The 21,939-nt window shown below is 34.2% G+C and overlaps 2 protein-coding genes across 2 annotated transcripts in view; one reads left to right on the forward strand and one right to left on the reverse strand.

Annotated features, from left to right (window-relative positions):
- Positions 1-102: 102 nt before the first annotated feature.
- Positions 103-1,942, reverse strand: LOC126852375 (RNA polymerase II subunit A C-terminal domain phosphatase SSU72). Its single transcript, XM_050597144.1, has 4 exons — positions 1,550-1,942; positions 1,168-1,311; positions 501-759; positions 103-426 (listed from the first exon to the last, which is right to left on the reverse strand). The coding sequence occupies exons 1-4, from the start codon at positions 1,630-1,632 to the stop codon at positions 325-327; spliced, it is 588 nt and encodes a 195-aa protein (XP_050453101.1). The 5' UTR covers positions 1,633-1,942; the 3' UTR covers positions 103-324.
- A 139-nt stretch (positions 1,943-2,081) lies between these two features.
- The window catches only part of LOC126852338 (uncharacterized), a 40,648-nt gene continuing 20,790 nt past the window's right edge, over positions 2,082-21,939 (forward strand). The window contains exons 1-2 of the mRNA XM_050597053.1: positions 2,082-2,149; positions 2,467-2,719. The gene's annotated coding sequence lies outside the window, so the exon portion shown is untranslated. The remainder of the gene's footprint in view (positions 2,150-2,466; positions 2,720-21,939) is intronic.

Consider the following 21,939-nt stretch of genomic DNA (forward strand, 5'->3'; position numbering starts at 1 on the left):
TTTCATTTTATATATGTCTACAAATTTCGATATTATTCTACAAACCCCGATTAATCGTAATATAATGCCAATTTGACGATATTCCTGGGATATCGCGACTTTGACAGTACAATTCCGCGAGAATAATCATTCATTAAGTAGGAAGCACAAACGGAATCCTCCGTTCAATCAGAATTCAATCCACACGAGCCGGTGGATGACTATATACGCGGTATATAATATATATATTTAAGTGTTATACACATAATTTAATTTTTCTTATAATTAAGCTTGAGGTTCGATGAACACCAGGTTTCTGATGATTTTCGTAATGGTAACGGACTTTCAGTAAAACAGTACGGTATGCAATATTGTCCTCGCGAATTTGGACTCAAATTCATGGAGTAATTCGTCTATGTCATTATCTAAATCTTCGCTATTCGCCAACTGAAACATATGAAAATATATTGTCGAAGAGAAAATTTTTGAACGTGTGTAAAAGTATATGATAGAAGTAATACCACTGTCACTAGTTCGCATATAAGAAACGATCCTACTGTAGCCTCTTCGTGATTATCCTGAATATCGATATTAATTAAATGCACAGGTTGATTATCTTCTTTAGTCCTAGATTCCATGCATTCAATTACTTGATCGTACACGCGCTCTTCACATGTAATTAGAATGTCGAATTTATCCTTGGATAATTGAAACCGTTCTGGTCTAGGTTTTATTCTACGATTCCGATCCAGCATATGTAATAAACCATTCTGTGTATAACTGTGCTAATTATTAAGGAATATAATTGTAATGGAATCTTTTGCCAATGAAACTATCAAACTATGTAAAATCTGTATAGATGCAATTTAAAAAGACTATAATTATTTTAAATCACAAACTTATTTGCACAGAATTATAAGGAAAAAAAAAAAAAATATATATATATATATATATATATATATATATATATATATTTAAATTATATAGATAAATAAGTATCAAATATACTAAAGTAGATTAATTTAAATTAACAGTTTAATAGCAACAAATTACAAAAATAAGAAGAAAGAGAAACAAAGTAGATTTATATTATAACAATATAACTACATATAAATATAATAATACATAAATTTATGTACAATAATGTGAGAAATATCAAGAACATTATTTATTTTTTGCAAAGGATACTATTGTTTGTCTTTCATTAAAAGATCATTGTAGATCTCGTCGTATGAAGTACCAAAGTCATATATATTAGGGCGGTCCGGTGCAGTTCCAGGTAGTTTGACCTTGTCACCGGTTCCAAATGATTTCACATTGAATCCCTTTTTGCTGAAATATGCAATCACATTTTTAAATAATATTCCACATTTATCACAAAAAGTGAGCTTCGCTTAATCCATTAAAGCCTGCAATTTCTCTGATTCACAGGAATATTTCAGGGATGAATATTTTTATAATCTTGGAAGAAAAACATTTTTCTCTTCCTACGCAAAGAGAGGGTGTTGCCCGGTGGAATAACCGTATTAATGGATTAACCATTGCTCTGTTAAATTGACCGCAGTTTTACCTTAGGAAAGCGTGCGCTTCCATGCTCCTATTCATATTACTAGAACATATTACGGCTACGCTGATAGAATTTGGCACCGGCATTCTGTCGCGCGTTCTATCGACCGTAAAAGAGCCGTGATAGAAATGCCGTATTGTCTCGTAAGCCAAAGCTGAAACTGTCACACTTGAAGGTTACGTCCGCAAGGTTACGAGAAATACATTTGATATAGAAATATACGAATTCTATCTTTCTCTCTCTTTTCTTCGATATGGGCGTGTAATATTTTTTTTCTCGTATGATTCAAATCTGAGCGTAAATAGGCGCAACGCGATCCGGTCAAATGTCAAGTATAATCGTCTCCGAAAAGGCCATATGAAATTTTTCGTCTTACGGGAATGGATAATGGATAACGTGACGGGGAAATCGGTATTTTCGAAATCTTCCCGTTTTTCTGTCGATAAGAATGTCTATTGTTTTTCAGCGACATCTGTGAGCGGCAGGATACATTGGTAGAGAAACATTATCGACAATATGTGAAAAACAAACATGGCGAGAAGAGTTCAAGAGGCGAATTATATCGCTCCGCTTTTGCAACATTTTTCCAGATTATTAACAAAGGTGAGAGACCAAGCTAGGCTTTAAAAATATAGTCTAATAGCAAAAATATCTGAATATTGTTGCAAAAGTAAGTTATTCGTGTCGAACATTTAATTATCTTTAGCGAAAGATTATTTTACAAAACCGCGCGTCTTTCGCTCGCGATGCGAGCGTTCAAGTAATCGCGAATCACATAAATCGATCGATTTTATCGAAAGGCTTACATAAAGGATACAACAAATTGTGTGGAATGATATTTATTATTTTGCGCGTAAGATTTTTCTGCGTACTACAAGAGATAACTACGATTATATGAAATGTATCTTCAATATTTTCAGAGAGACGACGAGAGGGACGGTCGGTGACGTCACCGATTTCAAAGATCACGTGACGCCTCATTCAAACCGCTCAGACTTCAGACGCGTGCGAATCGAATGCTCCTTTCAACACGATTTCTTCGAGGAGTGCTGCTTTTGTACGCGCGAACAAGATTTCTTCGAAAAGTGCTTCGCTTTATCGCATCCATAATCATCGGCTCGTTCATCCACCGACAATTGTTGCTGAAGCTAAGCGTCGAGTTTCTTCGTTCCGGTGAGTAAAGTTGACACATATTGTTTACTCGGGTTATAAATTATATACATAGCGAGCTTCGCTCCTTCGCAAGGCACGGCTCTGATCGAATTTAAGTCTCCGGAAATTCGACGAAAGATAATCGAACCGATATATTCATTTTTTTCAAATAAATACAATATGTCATGAAATAAGCGAGATAGACGTATGTTTAAATGGAGAGGAAAATATCGGGTCGTCGCGAAATTGCCTTTAATTTGTCTAACTTTTTTTTTTCTTTTCAAACGCGCGAAATCATTGAACGTTTCCCCGCGATTCTTGCCGTTTCTACGAATCGCATGCGAAATTCGCGCCCGCGCGCAACGGATCGAGGCGGGAATTAAAGAGGATCGTCATTAAATTGCATAACATGGGTTCTCTTGCAAAATCGCGAGATGATGATTAGGCGCCGTCGTATGCCTTGGCCGGCAATAAGCCGGCGCACTCTCGACGAAGATTGCGTGTCTCCGAGGGGCCCTCGAATTAAGGCGGGGCCACGGGCCCCTTCAATTTCGCGCTCGATGATTCCATCGCGAGACACCGTGTCGCGATCCCTCGAACGGATTCGGCTCGCGTTTAGAGAGCGAGTCGCAATCGAGATGCGCGGAGGAGCTAAAATCGCGTAACAACACGATTACACGAACTCTGTCCCATTTCTCTCTGCCCGTTTATTATTTTTCGCCAGTCGATTCCATTCGGCCGATTTGCAGTTGATTCTTTCCTCGGCGAAAATGTCGAAACAATTTTCGAGCTGTCGAGTAATTAGCGATTGAAAATGAGGGATGAGTTTCGGAAAAAAATGGACAGATGAAACAGTCGCATTTCTCAATTTATATTTTGATTGATTTTCATATTTTAATAGAATTTTCATTCAAAAAGTGCTTTATTACAAAAATGTGTGTGTGTGTATAAATATTCTAATAATATTGTTTATCCTAAATCGATCGGAGAGAATACATTATTTAAGAATAATGTGGCAAAAATGGAACATTTTATGTTAATGCACTTTAATAGCCATTAATTTGTCATTATTTTTGCGTTTTATTTCTTTCTATGGAATATACATACGTTGTTGCGTTTGAATTTATACAATTTGTATACAATTTTTGTGTCGTAAATGGATTATAATACATATTTCGAATATTTCTAATTTAAAAATTTTTATATTTTATTAATTTCATATAAAATATTACATGAAATTATATGCAATTTTTTAAACATGTTGTAAATAGATTATAATACATGTTAGATTTAGTAAGCATATAACGCATATTCTGAAAAAGAAGTTTTTTTCTCCCATAAAAGGAAGTTTAAAATTATGAGAAAAAAATTATAGCAGCTCGTAGAGCTCGTGAGATCTCATTGGGGCACTCAGTTTCTCTTATATCGTGTCGTGTGATTTGACGCGGAATTGCGGATCGGTGCACGAGTACTTATCGGCGATGCTGTTAAAATTAACGCTCCGGCAAGTAGCTCGAGCTAGTTGCGCCTAGCCGCCCGCTCGTTTTGCGAATCGGTGCACATGCACTGTAAGTTGTTGTGCACGGACAAACGGATCAACGGATATTGACGAAACCAATTTAGATCCACGGCTCGTCTCTTTGTATAGCCTATAATGGCGCGTGTTATGCGCGCTCCGCTGCGTACGGCAATTGCTTCACCAGTCCACTTACGTTAGATAAAAATATTCTAAATGGCGATAGTAAAATATCGTGCGCGATGGACTTTTCAAATACAACCGGATGCAATATGATCCACTTGTTTTTGCCAGATTACGTACAGTTACATATGTATATGGTCCTAGATTACAAGAAAAAGTATATATATCTTTTCCAAATTTAAGACAGAAAGAATAATCAAGTATTTTTATAGTTTTTTTTCATTGAATATAATTCTGATTTTCAAGATTACTACATATTGCAATTGTGCAAAGAAATTTAAGAAATAAAAAATTAATAAGAAAAAGTATATATATCTTTTCCAAATTTAAGACAGAAAGAGTAATCAAGTATTTTTATAGTTTTTTCATTGAATATAATTCTGATTTTCAAGATTACTACATATTGCAATTGTGCAAAGAAATTTAAGAAATAAAAATTAATAAGAAAAAGTATATATATCTTTTCCAAATTTAAGACAGAAAGAATAATCAAGTATTTTTATAGTTTTTTTTCATTGAATATAATTCTGATTTTCAAGATTACTACATATTGCAATTGTGCAAAGATATTTAAGAAATAAAAATTAATAAGAAAAAGTATATATATCTTTTCCAAATTTAAGACAGAAAGAATAATCAAGTATTTTTATAGTTTTTTTTCATTGAATATAATTCTGATTTTCAAGATTACTACATATTGCAATTGTGCAAAGAAATTTAAGAAATAAAAAATTAATAAGGTTCAATACAGGGATAGAGAGCATTTTTAATGCTGAAAGTAAGTAGGAAAAAATATAGGAAACAATTATTTTTTTTCTTGGCTTTTTAAAAAATTATGTTATTATAATTTATATATGTTTATTAATTGCGCAATTAATATGAAATGATAAATTGAAGTGATAAATTATTTATAATAATATTAAAATGAAATATCGATTTTACAAAATATTCTATTTTAATTCTACTTTTCACCGCGGCTCTCTTTAAATAGCGCATATTTCGCTTCCCAAGGGAATAATTTCCCTCGTGTGTTTACGTGATAATGTATCTCTCTGTTCAACCGATAGCGAGAGTGCAAAAATAAATTGTGAGAGAAGAATTGCTGTGTATAGACCGCGCACAATTCATCGTTCTTCTTACACGATAGTCGTAAATTATGTTTTACGTATTCAGTGCCAAAAATGCTTTTTAGCCGGATACGCTTTAACTCATGGATATTAATGACGAGTGTCCCATGACCATGAGAGTCCGCGTTTTGAATATTCGACTGTTGTCATATGCATAAACTAACAGCCAAAATCTTTAGGCGATGTTCATTAAATTATCTCTCTCTCTCTCTCTCTCTTTCTTTCTTTTTCTCTTATCCCTCCACCTCGTCGTTTTGAGTTACGTATGCGTTCCGCGTCCCGAATATCAATGTCACGTTCTACGCTGGCAAATCGCACCTATTTATCTCCCTGTCGCGCTCTTTGCTCCGTAGTCGCGAAACCCGCGAGAATAACCGTGATATGTCGGTCACGTAACATTAAAGTCAAGCAGCACGAGTGAAAATAAAATTGAATTAAACATTGATGATTATTTTACACCTCATGATTGAAATTTCGAGTTTTCGAGTTTTAAAATACTTTTAAAAAATAGAGAAATCGTTTGTGCTCTTAATTATTCGTATAGTAATGAATCAGCCATAATAATTTATGATTGAATATTTTCACAGATATATTTTCTCTGCAAGCATATAATTTAATATCTCAATTGACATTTTGAAATCCCAAGAGAAATCGCACACACTTGAATATAAATGATACGATTCTCAAAAAAAAAAAAGCTCTCCCAGCAGCTTATAGCTAATTAATATTAGAGATTTTTTCACGTCATTGCGAGAACTTTATAAATCACGCGAGCAATAAGATAACTACACTTCCCTTATTATTAATCCCGGGTTAGCTAATTTCTCGCAAGAACTCGTACAAGAAGAGTTAATAAATCGCGACTGTGAAAAGAAAATTCCTCATGACCTGACTCGCATTAATCCCGGATTGGCCAATTCTTGATATCGACCGTTTCTGTGAAAGTCGGGAAGTCGCGATCGCCAGAGCGGAAACGACAACTCTTCTATACGCAGAGAGAGGACACGACATGATTGCGAGGCATCCCTCGTATACCGGAATTCTCGATCGAAATTTCCTCAGTCACCGAGACTTTCGACGCGGTAGCCGGACTTTCCGCTCGTCAAAAAACATAGAAAAAAAAAAAATTACAATTCAAAGAAGTGCCTATTCCAATCGATCATTTTCGCGCGACTTGAATTGATTTTTTTTTTCCCCCCAAGGGAAATCTGTCAGGTGTAATTTTTAAGATCGGAATAGACTAAAATTTTATCAATTAAAATTATATGAATTTTTTCTTTCGATAAAAAATGCACGATTACGAGTGCGAAATGAAGTCCCCTTCGCCGTCGTTCATTCGATTTCGAGCAAAGGGCTCGCCATCGTGGTCGTTGTCATGAAAGCACGAGTGAACGCACAAAGATCATTAAGTCGGCAGTTCACGATTCGCGTCACGACTTGTTCTCCATCGGTATGCAAGCACCAAGTATCTCGCACCGAGATATTTTGCCTTCGACATTGAGGCAGTCCGACGCTACGAAAGCGAATCTCAAAGACCAAGTCCGTTCTCCGGCAGCAATTTCAATCTTCAACGATCGTAAAATATCTGTTCCGATACTCTTATGTCATCAATTCGTTAATAATAGTCGTTGATTAGACTTTGTTCCACTATATGTGTAATGGAAAGATCAATAATAATTTATTTTAAACAATACACAATATATAGATAAAATTTATATAATTATAATTATATATAATGTAATGTGTATGTAACATAATTATATACAATAAAATTATATATTACGTTATATATAATTATATATAATATATAAACAGAATATATATTATAGTCACTGCATATCATATACGAAAATGTAGATGTGAATGTTTACGTGAAATCACGAGAAATTTATTTTACTTCTAATTGCAGTATCATGGAGTACGTTATTTATCTTTGCATTAGCAAAATTCTTGATTTTTATATGCTATCATAAATCATCGGCATTGACCGCAATGACTATAAATACCGCTTTTGACTAATTCCGATGTACGGTAAATTGTACATAATTTATATTATACTATTGGATATTTCGTTATTACAAAGTCTCCATTAACTTTCAATGGTTACTTCATTACTGATGCAATTAAGTCGCGCGCGGTCCGAATTATGCAATATCGCTACGTCAGGATTAAAATGAGTTATGATATTTTTGCAAACTAAAAACTAGTTTCTTTTTTTGTGTCGAGCTAAAAATATATTTTGTAGAAAAAGAATCTTGCTCAAATTAACTATAACTTATGTAGAATGTATTGGTAATCGTGATATAAGCCATCGTGATAAAACAATCTTCAATGTCAGTTTTTTCGAAAACCAAATCTGGTGTGAAAAGATTTTATTATACATTTTTCATTCGCGTGAGAAATCATCTTCATTTCGTTTGCATTTTCGACAATTTTTCATACGCACATCCGGTATATAATAATTTTTAGAATCGCTTTGTACGCGAATCTACTTCCGCTTCTTTGATGAGCTAATGAGAAAAAAATTGCCTGTTATTTTTGCCGAAAAAAAAAGAGCACGCGTCGTTCGCTCGACGATCTCTTGCATGCTGAAAATTCAACAGCCCGCGAAGCCTTTCGTGCGAATTAACGCCGCCGTGTTCCATGGCTCGCTGTCGCGAGAGCAACGGACGATAAGATTGCTATTGTGGGATACGAAATTGTTGGAGCGTGTCCAACATGCTCCCCGGCTCTACCCGTTTTCTTCTTAAAACTCTACACCCGCATCTAACTTTAGACACGAGAGCTTTAGCACCTTTGACTCATGAGTTTATCGTCACCAACATGAGTGTCTTTCATTATTTACGTTTTTCCTTTTTATATATAAGTATCGTAGATATTTTTCTGTTTATCTTATGACGTTTAAAAAATAATTAATCAAAGTATTATCAAGTAAGACCTATTAAATTCCTATTAAATTTCGCGAAAATCGAGTCTAAATTTATGGTAGAGTAAAGGAAAACATATGTAACACACAGTGCGATATGTGTTTATGCACTTATACCTATGTACTTTCTTAAATGGCGAATAGAATAACTACATGCACATATGTATCTGCAGTTAGGGAGTAAATTACCATCCGGACGGCGCGCGTGCAAATTTCTGGCAGAGCGAGATAGGAGCAAAAAGCGGATTTTAATCGTTATCGCGAGCGGAGTCCTCCGTGTGGCAGTCTAATGGCAGATTATATCGGCCGGTTCGTTTCACCGTACCTGTTTCTCGTGCCTGAAACGTACCTGATACACACCTCCGGCGATGTGTAATTTTGCCGGGATTTCGCGTAATTGAACTAGCGTGAGCGAATTCGCTCTTGCGGCCTCTCTCGCTCCGCCGCGCCGTTACGTCACGAAGATCGGTCAAACCGCACCGAGATCGCTCGGGCGTTTTTCTACCTGATGCGTGGACTTTAGATTCGATTCTCCTCTCGAGGGAGTGCGTCCGACCATTGCGTGCAATCGCAACGCGACCTTGACGGGGCCATTGCCCCGACGTCTTCACGGAGACGGGACGTTACGTGTCTCTTTCTCGGCGGGAGTCCCTCCTCTTTGCTGGAGATACTTTAAAAATATCGTTCCGTGCAAGAAGAGCGTTTTTAAGGTGAAAGTTGTTGTAGCAAACTATTCTCGAGAAATGAAGAACATCGCTTCTTTAGATGCTCAAGATGGCTGTTCGATTTATTTGGTAGTAGGCTAACTTGTATCCCGTGGTTCTTTTAAAGATCAATGAAAGATATAAAAATATCTGCTTCTCAAATTCTCTTATAAGATTTTAATAAAATCTGTGCTTTAAATTGTTGGAAGTTGTTGCGATAAAATTATATTTTTTTTTTATTATAAAAAGAAACACACAAAAAGAGGTCATTTTTCGAGAGATTAGATTCATTCATGGTGATACGATATCTATAACAAATTTTTCAAAATTGTGACCTATAATAAAATAATTTGATGGCCAGAATGATATTCGGAAAAAATTCGAAAAACGACTACGATATGATCATCCTCTTCAAAGAAAATTTTTATTTTTTGTTGAAGTGTGTAATTAGCAGTTAACACAGATGGAATAAAATGAAAATATGACACAACAGATTTCGTGCTGATATGTCATATAATAGGGGAAGGCAATTATGTCGGTGCTGCAGAAAGATAGGGGACGCAATGATGAAATACCGATGGAAAATCGAGTGGCTTTTAGTCCGACTCTTAAGTGTTTACGTAAGGGATCGCGCGGGAATCTTATCCTTGCATCTCTCATGCCGACGCCCGTTAATACCGGCGATGACGTCGCGAGCGGGGAAGTAACGCAGTTAGACGTATGCACGTCAAGTGCACATAGCATCGCTTTCTCCGTATAAAAGAGCTCCTCTCCGCCATGAGCAGAAAGCGCGAAAGCGAGACTTGCCCTTAGGATCTCTCACGACATCTTGCGTTACACGCGTCGTGTGTCCGATAACGCATTCTTGTACCTTGATAAACCTCGCGCGCAAAGTTGATACGATAATACATCCGATAATTAACGCATTATCGTTGTCAAGCCGGATGTTTCGCGTCGTCTTACGAAACTTATCTCGATATTATCGCGACAGATCTTGATAAACATGCGATCGATTTGGAATTCCCACGAGAATAGCACGGATAAATTGTCAAAATTTCTGCCGGAAAGAGAAAAAGAGGGAGAGTTGCAAATTAATTAGCAAATTGAGTATCTCGTTTTACGATAATAATGCGATAAGGACGTGGATTAAGATAAAGGAAATTAAATATATATATATGTATATATATATATTACATAATCTAGCATTGATCTTACGTTACGTAAATACTTCGTGCGTATTCGTTTTTTGTAAGTTCATTACATAAGTTCCATCTCCGAGAGGAACTATCGACGAATTTTAAAAAATCAGTAAAATTTATTTTGCGAAATTGAATGCCTATTTTATAGAAACGAAAGTCACGCGGTGCCGCGAACATCATGTCTGCAAGCCATCAATTCTCTTTAAATATTTACACCGGATGATGTAGACCGGATGATGTAGACTAATTTATTGCCGCAAGCTAGAAGCTAAGTTTGTATGTAACACAGAGAATTCAGTTCGTTTTTTTTCGTCGTAAAATTTTTAAAAACAATATATACATATGTTTCACGTTGCTCAGAATATATCGCGATATAAATACAACGGACCATGACTGTATCGATTCTAAATTATCTAAAACGCTCAAGCAATTGGCTGACGCTCTCTTTTTTTTTTAAACTTATTAATGTTGTTATATCGTTCAAGTATTCTACAAATGATTAATATGTGCCTTTTTGCATTATTTTACTTTTTTATCCTTGCCGTTTTTGAAGTACATCTAATATGAAATCCTATCAATAATTTGACATGTATTTTGTATAAGGATAATGACTTTTTTCGAATAAAAGCTCTAATATTTTTCTTAATCCTAAATTGGCAAAAAATTATCTTCAATTCTTAGCTCTTATAATCTTATATTCATATTTTTTTAATATTATATTCTTCTTATCTATATATATCTACGATTTATTTATTTACAATTATTTCATATACTTTTAATACGTCAAAAGCTTCTTTATCCTGTTTTGACAGATGAATATAGATAGATAGATAGATATATAAATGAATGGGAAAAAAAATGTCCAGCATATTTACGTCAGTTTGTTACGTGCCCATCTAATGTTATTTAGCGCAAAATTTCGCACGTCTGTCATTAGTGGCCAGTTTCAGGCACTAATTTATCGCCTCGCCACTCATCCGTGCAATTTATTGTCATTCTAATCATCAAGAGCGAGTTTCAACATTCGCGCCTTCACGGCCGCTCATTTACGCGTAAATCCAAGCTGCGATTGCGTAAATCTGTTTCACCTTGCGTTATACGGAGTGCGGCCCAATTGTTGGCTCGCGTGTTTAACGCCTTACACAATTCTCGACCGATACTTCCAATCTCGCGCAAGAGAAGAGGGATATATCTAAATGTGATTTGCGTGCATAAGAAAAGCTAACGAATGCGCGCGCACGTGTCTCTTTGTCCTAGACATCTTTATTTTTTCCGGTCATCGCGACTATCATCGCGTCGCAGTTGCACATTGTCTTAAAGAACGCGGATTGAATACAAAAGCGTCACGTTCGTTTTCACCTGCGATGCGTGATGTCTAATACGACGAAGTCACGTTTCGTTAGCATTAAAATCTATGATGGTTTAAAGCCATTAAAAGAATCTCTTCTATACGAACATAATGTGATAAAAGACATACGTAACATTACTAGAATGTGTTAATGCGAAAGTAGTGTACTGATAATGTATTTATGATATACGAGACAGTAGCAGTATCGGCTTAAGCAAGTCTATTATTATTTCGATACGCATCTCTGTCGTCACAAATACGATAGCAAATAAGAGATCTTGAGATTTTAATTAGATGGTCGATGTGATTAGATAATTATGTTATCAAATGTCAATCTCTATTTTCTATTATTTTTTTATTACAAAAGAATCTCTTAAATTAAAATAAGCAAATTATTTAATTTTGATGATCAATGTTATTAGAGAGAAAAAAACCCAATATATTCTTATTTTTCGATAATTAAATAATTATTTACACAATAATTTATATAGTAATTATTTATCACAATTGAACTTTTGATCTGTTTAATAAATTTCTTTTTGAATAAGTTAATTATATTTTGTGTATTAAAATTTAATAACTAACCGTTTAGAATAAGCACAATTAAAAATTATTTGACAGATCTTCAATGGTTTAATAGATCCCATATTTAATTGATGAATATTTTATTAACTACAATCGACACAATAAAATTCTTTTTCAAGGCTAAAAGTCGTAACAACACACTTGATTTTATGTTGAATGACTTATGTAATGCATCAAAACTTCTCCACAATACGTAACTTTAACATAATAAAATACATTAATAGCCTATATTTGCAATTTTAAAAGTAATAAAGTTCAAACAAATTTTTTAAAATTAATTTGGAAACAGGAATCGTATTCAACATCAAAAAAAAAAGAAGAGAAAAATAAATTACGGGAAATGGGTATTTTTGTTTTATGCTTTTTTATTAAACTATGCTACTATACTCCTTTGATTTCAATTTTCATCTCATTTCATAATAATCATATGACGAATAAATATCGTACGATATTTTGCAAGATGATACAAATAGTAGATATTGATTAATAGATAGCGAATAGTAACTATATCAATAGGAGAGAAATTATTCCGGCTGTGATATCCGTCGTCACGTAGCACTTATCGTCAAATTAGAATACATACTCTATTCATTAAAGCGAGGCGAGCGAGGAGTACGTTACGCGGCAGTAGATTGCAGGAAGGCCTGCATCAGCGTTAAAGTGCATTACGGCGTCCTCGGTAGCGCTTGGTAGGTTGTCCTAATTCGGTCGCGTTATTACGAAGTGAACCCCTCGACCGTCTGCAGGACGTTATGCAATTGCATAACGGACTCGACCGGTGTCTCGACTTATTATATCGCGGTAGCCACGCCGTTGACGTTTCTGGAACAAAGAAATACAATTTTTCGTTGTTGGTAAATGATTAGATCGGTAAGTTCTATTTTATCAAGTTGAACTAGCGTATTGTGGGGAAATAGATGTATATGTAATTATAATTTTTATCATGCGATAATCGGAAAATAATAATGAGTCGGCATTTTTCAAAAATACCTCTCGGTTGTATCGATTACTCTTCTCCTAGTAATCAGAGAGGGAGAAAATATTTTCTCTCAAACTTGGATTGTAAAATTATGTATTTTTATATTTCTTAATATTTGAATTTTTCTAATCGTTGCTATAATAAACATTTTACATTTATAATGTTTTATATAAAAATCGTGTCATATTAAAATTAAAATAGGAAATCCTGTAATTAAAATTACATCAAATTACAAAAATTATTAATTACCTCACAACAAAGTTATTAGATATTAGAAAGAATTTCTCAATTATCATTAGTATTATTAGAAATTATTATTGAAAAGGACAAAAGAAATACAAAACGGCAAAATGGAAACCTCTTATTTTATCCGTTACTGGCTTTCAATCTCTAAAGCATGTACTAGTACAAACGCTACCTTGACGAGTGTTAATTGCAAACTCAACGGGCGTTAATTAGGCGTATCAGTGTTAAAGCGTTACGTCGATTTCTCGCAATTGGATAGCTTCTCTCAGGCAGTCCCTCGCGCATGTGGAAGCAGATTGTAGCAGGATGTAGTCGGTTCTTGGATCGAAAACCGTGGCATTGGCTGGCCTTGCACGACTTCGTTCCGGACTTTTGCGCAAGATCGAGGGCGAAGTTGAAACGGCCGTTCGCCGTTCGTTTCAACTTCCACAACGACACGCTCGCGGTAAAAGAAATGGAAATCTACCTTTCGTCTCGGGACCGATCCTCAAGATAATCGTCGTCTCGTATCGATTTTCGAAGTAAATGTCCGCGGATCGCGACGTCGAACTCGCTGCAAGACGAGAGGAAAGTGCAGTGTGGCCTATATGTGTGTGTGCGTGGATCTGCAGTGAAAGAGAAAGGCCGCGAGAAAGGATACATGCTATGATAGCGGCTATATGCCCGCTCTCCTCTCCGATGCATCTTATAGCGCGGTGATGACCTTTCGTTCGCATTACGAAAGATTTAATACTTACGCGATTGGAGCGCGAAGACGTTGATCGCGATACCGCACGATGGGACGACGGGACACTCGGCCCGCGCGCCATCGTATTTCCGTATTCGACCGATAAAAATCTCGACGACGCGAGATCTCGAAGCTTTCTCGATGTCAGCATCTTTTCGTTTGTTGCGTTAATCTGCCCGATACTAAATCGTGTTTGTGACAATCTGGGAAGGGAAATAATTCTCATTTTGTGTTAAATAATCTTTTCATTACTATATTTAATAATTACTAATTGTAACTAAATAATTAAATAAGTCTTAAATAAATATAAAATAATCAGATACAACATAGTTTCACTGATAGAATATTTTATTAAATTTATAACTATCAAAATCTCGAACGTGACATTAAAGTTTGGATGTTTAAATACATCTTACATGTTTTCTTATATCTCTCAGTAATTTCAATAATTTATGTTTTAAAAAAAAATGAGATTTATTTAAAAAAAATTAATTTTTCGCAATTCGGTATTTTACATCTCAATCGATCTTGAAATTAATTCTTTTTTGTTTATATAATATAAATACAATATATATATATATATATATATATATATATATATATATATATATATATATATATATATAATGGTCAGGTCGTATAATAGTTTTTGTATAAAGAATTTAATTTTAATTAGGCGCGTGTCTTCCGGGGAATTGAGAAACTTGCGGAATACAGACGGAAGCAAAAAAGATAACGGGGATGTCATCTTTCATTCGCATAAACGCAGATGGGAAGCTTCATTAAATACCCGGAATATATAATACTCAGAATTATTTAGAGAGACATATCTTTTTTGCGCAAAGAATAAACAGCGGAGAACGATTACGTTGCAAAGTTATATTATAAAAATTGAAATCATCATTTTTTTCCCATTACTATTTTGATCTGCGTCATCGACAAACCGGCCTTTGGTAATTAATTGAAACGGTAAATGGTAAATCTTTATATCCGTGCTCCTTAACTTGTTCAGGAATACCAGGTGAAATATCAACCGGTCTAATGATTAATCGTGCGAACACACACCAATATATAATATTTTTCATGTGACCTTTGCGTCGCATCGCCAGGAATCTCGAATACAAAAACAACGTTGTTCCTATATACATACACGTATAATGCCGCACGATCATTTTGCTAGCAGAATCGCACCGTCAATGTTATAGAGAATTTTATTGGCGAAATCTCATTGGAATATTTATTACGCAATAAATGTAGTGACCGTTGTGTGCGCTTGGAGAAAGATTTCTATTAATTCTACCGAGACAGAACTCGTTTTTGTAATTAACCTTGGGGCATAGGTATGCGAATGACATATGTCAGCTTCCATGTTTAACATCTCGCTCTGGGACTCTGAAAAAATTTCGCGTCTTTAGCGATTTACAAGTCAACATATATTATAATTAATACACTCGACGAAATAAACACAAAAATATATGAGAGATTTAATTAACAGAAAATTTTATTTCATCATAAAATCACATTCTGTTTTTCGAGACGTGAACGTTAAAGTGATAAAAAAAAGAAAGAAAATAAATTTTGCTATTTGTTTTCAGTTGAAATTTTGTTTTAATTGCTCGTTGATTTACCGATTTAATTGCGATTATTCGATTAAACGACGCATGTAACGTGCGGATATAATTCAGTGAAACAAGCGGCAACATACACCGAGTGGCCGCCATTAATTACACTCGTGAGTTGTCCATAGGTAGAATAATGCGTTTTAAATAATTTATTTTCGAGTCACATACGTAGAGACGATAAATGAGACAAGAGTGAGAGGAAACGAGGCGTGAAGAGGACCAGATTACGGTCGACCTGTCGTTAATGTCGGTGATTCACGACGAGCGCAGAAAGGATAACGCCTCATTCTATGTACGCTGACAGTATCCCGCGAATTTATGGCGTAGAGTGCAACTATGTGATAAGAACATGCGTTAGGACACACGGGTTACGACGCGCGGTCACGTTTGGGCCGCGTAATTTTTTTTACATCACTTGGCGAGACTGGACTTTGATTTATTAATTGGAGGATTAATAATTATGTAGAGAAAGCTTCTAAAAATTAATGACAAAATAAATCATGTGAAATAAAATGAAAGAAATTGTAAATTAAATGAATTAAGTTTATTTAATTAAATTTAATTCAAATTTTCTTTTTCTTGTTCTCCGCGAATCTTCTTCGCAGGCTTTTGTCCAATTTCCAATCGCTACGATTTATTTGCCGCCGAAAGTTCTCGATTACGCAAGATTCGCGACTCGCAGTTTTTGCACTGTTTCTTATCGTCAATCCGGAAGCGCACAGAATGCGCTCGGGATGCAACCGGAGCATGCGGTCGATTAGAAATTAAATTACTTTCGCCGCGCGCCGTGGTCGGACGGTTCGCTACATATCTCCATCATGCTTTAAAGCCTGTGACCGCCGATAGATAATTTCTCAGTTGTAGTTTCTATTCCGTTTTCTAAGTTATCGAAAGAAAAAAAAAAATGCGGCCAGAACAGCAGGCATTCGAGATTGAAGTTTCGCGAGAAGCGGAAGATTTGCGCTTTCGAAAATTGTTGAACTTTTTGCTTGAACTGTCGATTATCCGCGTTTTACTCTTCCTTTTCGAAAACAATACCTCTCACCGTTTGCGTTTTATATTGGAGATGGAATACGTTAGATAGATATTTATCTCTATTATTTTATATAATTTTATTATGCGCGTAATCTTCGATGTGTATATTATGTCAAGTTGATTGTAATTAAGCGTTACATTAAATTGTGAAATATCAAAAAGATTATATTTGATATATAGATAGAATCACATTTTAATTTAAGTGTCTTACGGGATCATTGATATCTAAGTTAACAGCGTAACTGATTAAGATTTACTGATTAAAGATTTACATTTATGTTTACAATATCGATATCGTGCATGAATTATTCGTTTCTGTTAATCAAATATTGAACGAGAGAAGAATTAGTCAATCCAGCAGGAAAACGTCATTCTTATCCTTTTATTTATTTTTATTATTTGATTGCTAAAAATAAATCAAATTTGATTGCTAAAAATAAATCAAGCTCAAATTGCTTTGATGCAACAACGATATATCGCTTGCGACATTTAGATAGATTCATTTATTTTTTACATTTTTTTTTTTTATTTATAGAAGATACCGGTTATTAAAGTAACAGCATATATAAATCAATATCTTTTAACTTATTTTAACTTATTTATCACTATTTTTTTAAAATGATCTATAGAAATTATACTATTTTTGTCAGCATTGTACTTATTTTTAACTTATATTGCCAATGAAGCACTTGAAAAATTATTATTATTTAATATTATAATAAATATATATAGTATATCATTTGTGCGCCTATGTATTTCTAATGTTCCTATGCAATAGGAAGAAATAATTTCACTCATCATCATTGCACTAGACGCAATAGTACATCGTATTTCAAACTTTAGCTTGTATATATAATGAAAGTATTAATAAAACTCTTCGTTAAAGATTCTTTTCCCAAGGAATTTCGCAAGGACGCGTCGAGAGCACCGCGTATTACGTAGATAAAATCTGTTCGCAGATATTCATAAGATGCGTGCGTGCTGGAGGAAGACATAATGATGCAAGATGACATCATACTCTAATAATAAGTAACGACAACGAAGTATCGATAATTCCGAGACCGGTCTGGCCAGACTGGCAGCTGTTTTCTTAATTTAATCTTTGATATATTATTCTCGTGAATCATGCAGAAGTTTTCTCGACGGTATTGTCTCTCTCTCTCTCTCTCTCTCTCTCTCTTTGCCTCTCAAATGCGCTGAATGAGAATGTAGGAAGAAGAGAGCGTCGTGAGATAGAATTTTTCGCAAATCGCGAATGAAAACCGATGCTTTTGCGATTGATTTGTGCGGAGAAACGGAGGTGCAATCGCGGCATAATTGACAGGTCGCGCAAAATTGCGCGATTAATAGCGAACCGGCGGAATTAACGATAATGACGAACGATTAGTTTGGACGATGAAAATGTTGTGGAACTAGTTCGTGGAGAGATCTATAAATCAGAATCAATTTCTCGAGCCGAGCGATCTCGTAAATAATCGTAAATAATTCTAGGCCGCGGCTTAAACGGTAGTTGTTTGGCAATTATGTACAAATGTGCCACTATTTCTACGTGAGTTCGACTCTTGTACGAGGATATCTCAAGATTCGTAACGAGGTATATAATCGAGGATTAAAAATGATATTATACGTGACCGCTGGCAGAATAATATATTTCAGGACAAATAATCTTTCTTGCATAAACCGTATATTTGAAGAGAATTTTAATTTTGTTTTTATCGGTTACATCAAATCCTCTCCGATTTCAAACTTTGTCACAAATAACTCGCTCTTATTTCATTATGACCATTAAAGATTTAAATATTACATGTTTACGATTCTTTTATGCAGATCTAATTTTTACGAAGCATTTTAACCATACAGAAATAATAATATTTATTGTCGATATTAATTATATAAAATGTATGTTAATTTTTGCAAATTATTAAAAGTGCAAGCTAATATAATAATAATATTACTATTTTCGTAATGCAAAGTATGTCGCAGCCTTGATTTTTTTTAAGATTAATTTATATACACACATGAATTGCTACGTTAATATAATTTATAATTTTTTATAATTTTATTAAAATTTGACTTAAGCAAACATTTATAAGAGAAATGTGAAAATTATAAAAATCCAATGAACAAATATTTAAGACATTTCCTATATCTGAATAATTTATATAGTACAGTTATTTCTTTTCATAAGAGATCATACTTTATAATATCACTTTATAATATAACAAAAATACGTATAAAAATATATGTATTCGCATAGAAAATAGAGCACGCAATAAATATAACTTTTTTATGATAAAGAACGTGATACGCTTGACAGGCGTCAGATGTTTTTAAAAATTATATACCACGATATACTTATTTATGCTGATACATTATTACATAGCGAAGGATATTACCGTTTTTGCCGATCGTAAAATTGTGCCATTAACAAGGATGCTATTCTTAAAGAGAGTTCACAGTTAACGTGCTGTTGTTACGCGACGCGCATTTTATCCGCATAACAGTATAAAAATATGCGAGACGTTAATTTATTCAATCCTTAAATTGTTAATTTATGACGTCGCCAAGCTTTCGTTTCTCTTATATGAAGGAGGAAAAACATCCTACCTTTACATGCGTTCGACGTCGCACATAAGCATGCTACTTGAGCTTCTTCGCCGCCCATTGTATTCTTAATTAAACTTCCGCGTCGCAGTTCATTATTTAATCGCCGCGTAATTATCGCGGATAAAATATACGTCATAGTATAAATCTTTGGAAAAAAAGAATGAGCAGATTCACATTGTGCAAGTTCGCGCTTCCTCATATAAAATACAGAATCTAATGTTGAAGAGACAGAATCGAATCTTGTCCTTTAAAAGCGCCAATCATGCAAATCAACATAATTTGCCTTCATTTTATTTTGTGAAAAAGACAATTGAAATTATAAGTGCATTCCATACACAGGAGAAAATCGGGTAAACTGAAAAATCCACAAGCGGAAGCTTGTCGACATTTATTTACATTTTATTCCATTCCACAATGGAAAAAAACAACGTGTCGATATATTTGAAATACATTGAGTGTTTTATATATATATATACGCGAAATCCGCGTGATTCGAAGCGGAGTGATATCGCTTCTCTTTGCGCACGATATCGCTTTTGCACGCGTTATCGTCGATATGTGTCGCGTTGCGAATTTCATCGGCGTTTCAACTTGCATAAAGCGCGCTCCATAAAGCATAACTCTATCGTTCCATCTCGCGTTGTGATATTCATGTCGCGATCATGTATCGATTATTTGAAAGAAAGAGAGACTCTTTCCGAAGAGACCTGAAAAAAATGTACGACACGTGGTCGCAATGCACTATAACGAAAGACGTTTCTCAATTTTCTTTTATATCTAATTGTGAAGAGATTTTTTGTCAAATAAAATATAAAAATTGCAGTACATGAAAAATAAATATAATTATATAAATATATATATATATATATATATATATATATATATATATATATATATATAGTATATATTTATATTAAAATACATAATTATATGCAATATTGTATATATATATATATATATATATATATATATATATATATATTTATACATTTTTGCAAAATTAAAAAAGAATTAAAGTTTTTATCTTTATGCTTTTTTTTCCTTTTTTCTCTATGTTTTTGTAACAGATACAAGTGCTGATTATATAAAGTGAGAAACATAAATACAACAAGGTTGTCAACTGTGTGTCAACACTATACATAAAGATTTACATAAACGTCGATGTGAGAAAATAACTCAATTTCTTAATAACACAAGCATTTTTTTTCTGCGACTCGGCTTTTGTTCTTCTCGATCATTCGTAACAGCTATTGTAATAATGATTCCCTCGCGACTCCTTTCGCGTATCATGGTATCTTTCTCAGATCGATTACGGCATCGTTGACGAGCCGGATCATCTGGACGATCGTATAACAGTCAAGCGCGAATAATTACATATCCTGCACACTGCTCGTTAAACAGTTCTGCAATACAAAACTGCTTCGATATAGCGAGAGAAAATTACAGAACTTACTCTTGGCGGCGAGAAATCCCGTTAAACTTCCAATCTCTGCTTATCTAATTGCTCCAGTGAAGACGTCATCCTAAATTATCGAGCAACAGCCATATATTCGAATGTAATAATTTAAATACGAAGAAAATATTTTATATTCTCTCATAATTGCAATATATATTAAGATTAAAATAATAAAGTATATATTGCTATAAAAGTTTACGATGATTACGCATTTGTTCCGTCTAAATGGACAAATTTATGGTATAATGTCTGATAAGATACTGGAAAGTAAAACACGAATACAGATTAACATGGTAAGATTAGATACGAGTTCAAACATTCAATCGCCACAATTTGAACATATTGCAAATATATATGCACTGTCTCTCCGTCTGTACTATATGATACTTTCTATAATTTATTATTATTGTGCCAATTATTATTTTGTCATGGGTATACATATAAAGAGACATGATAATCATCTTGTATTACAACGGTACACAAGTTCGAGTTAGGAGTTTCGTATAAATATGTTTCCAACAAACATATTTACCGAAAGATAAATTAAAGAAAATAAACAATTATTTCAATGATAATCTTTTGAGAAATATTAAAAATCAAAATTTACAAAAATTTATTCATTAGTATAAAAAAATATTTACGATATCGACAATCTAAAAATATCAAGGGAAAAGATTGTTGCATCTCATAAAATATCTTATATAGGTAGTTAGTGTCAAAGCTAATATACCCGACGGTGCGAGTGTATCGAGGAAATCCCTTGAAACAATTATTGTCCATAATGATGATCGTGACAGCCATGTCCCAGTTGCGGTCTTTGCTCGCTGACGGCGAGTACTCTATTGTTCCTTTCGTTGGGAAGGTCTTACTTAAGGATATATCCTGTCATTTTTCTTTAACGATGGACGGCGATTGGCAATCTGACACGCAAATGCGCAAGAATAAGCGGTTTGTATTAAATGCGTCTAGTAAATAAATAAT

This window comes from Cataglyphis hispanica, chromosome 10, assembly GCF_021464435.1.
Source record: "Cataglyphis hispanica isolate Lineage 1 chromosome 10, ULB_Chis1_1.0, whole genome shotgun sequence".
Lineage (NCBI taxonomy): Eukaryota > Metazoa > Arthropoda > Insecta > Hymenoptera > Formicidae > Cataglyphis > Cataglyphis hispanica.

What these genes read in the sequence shown, in the direction of transcription:
- LOC126852375 (XM_050597144.1), bottom strand. Translation starts at nt 1,632, where the DNA reads ATGCCGGTGCCAAATTCTATCAGCGTAGCCGTAATATGTTCTAGTAAT. An exon ending in GAAGCGCACGCTTTCCTAAG is followed by an intron (nt 1,312 to 1,549) that starts GTAAAACTGCGG and finishes TGCATATTTCAG; the next exon opens with CAAAAAGGGATTCAATGTGA. An exon ending in TTAATGAAAGACAAACAATA is followed by an intron (nt 760 to 1,167) that starts GTATCCTTTGCA and finishes TAATTAGCACAG; the next exon opens with TTATACACAGAATGGTTTAT.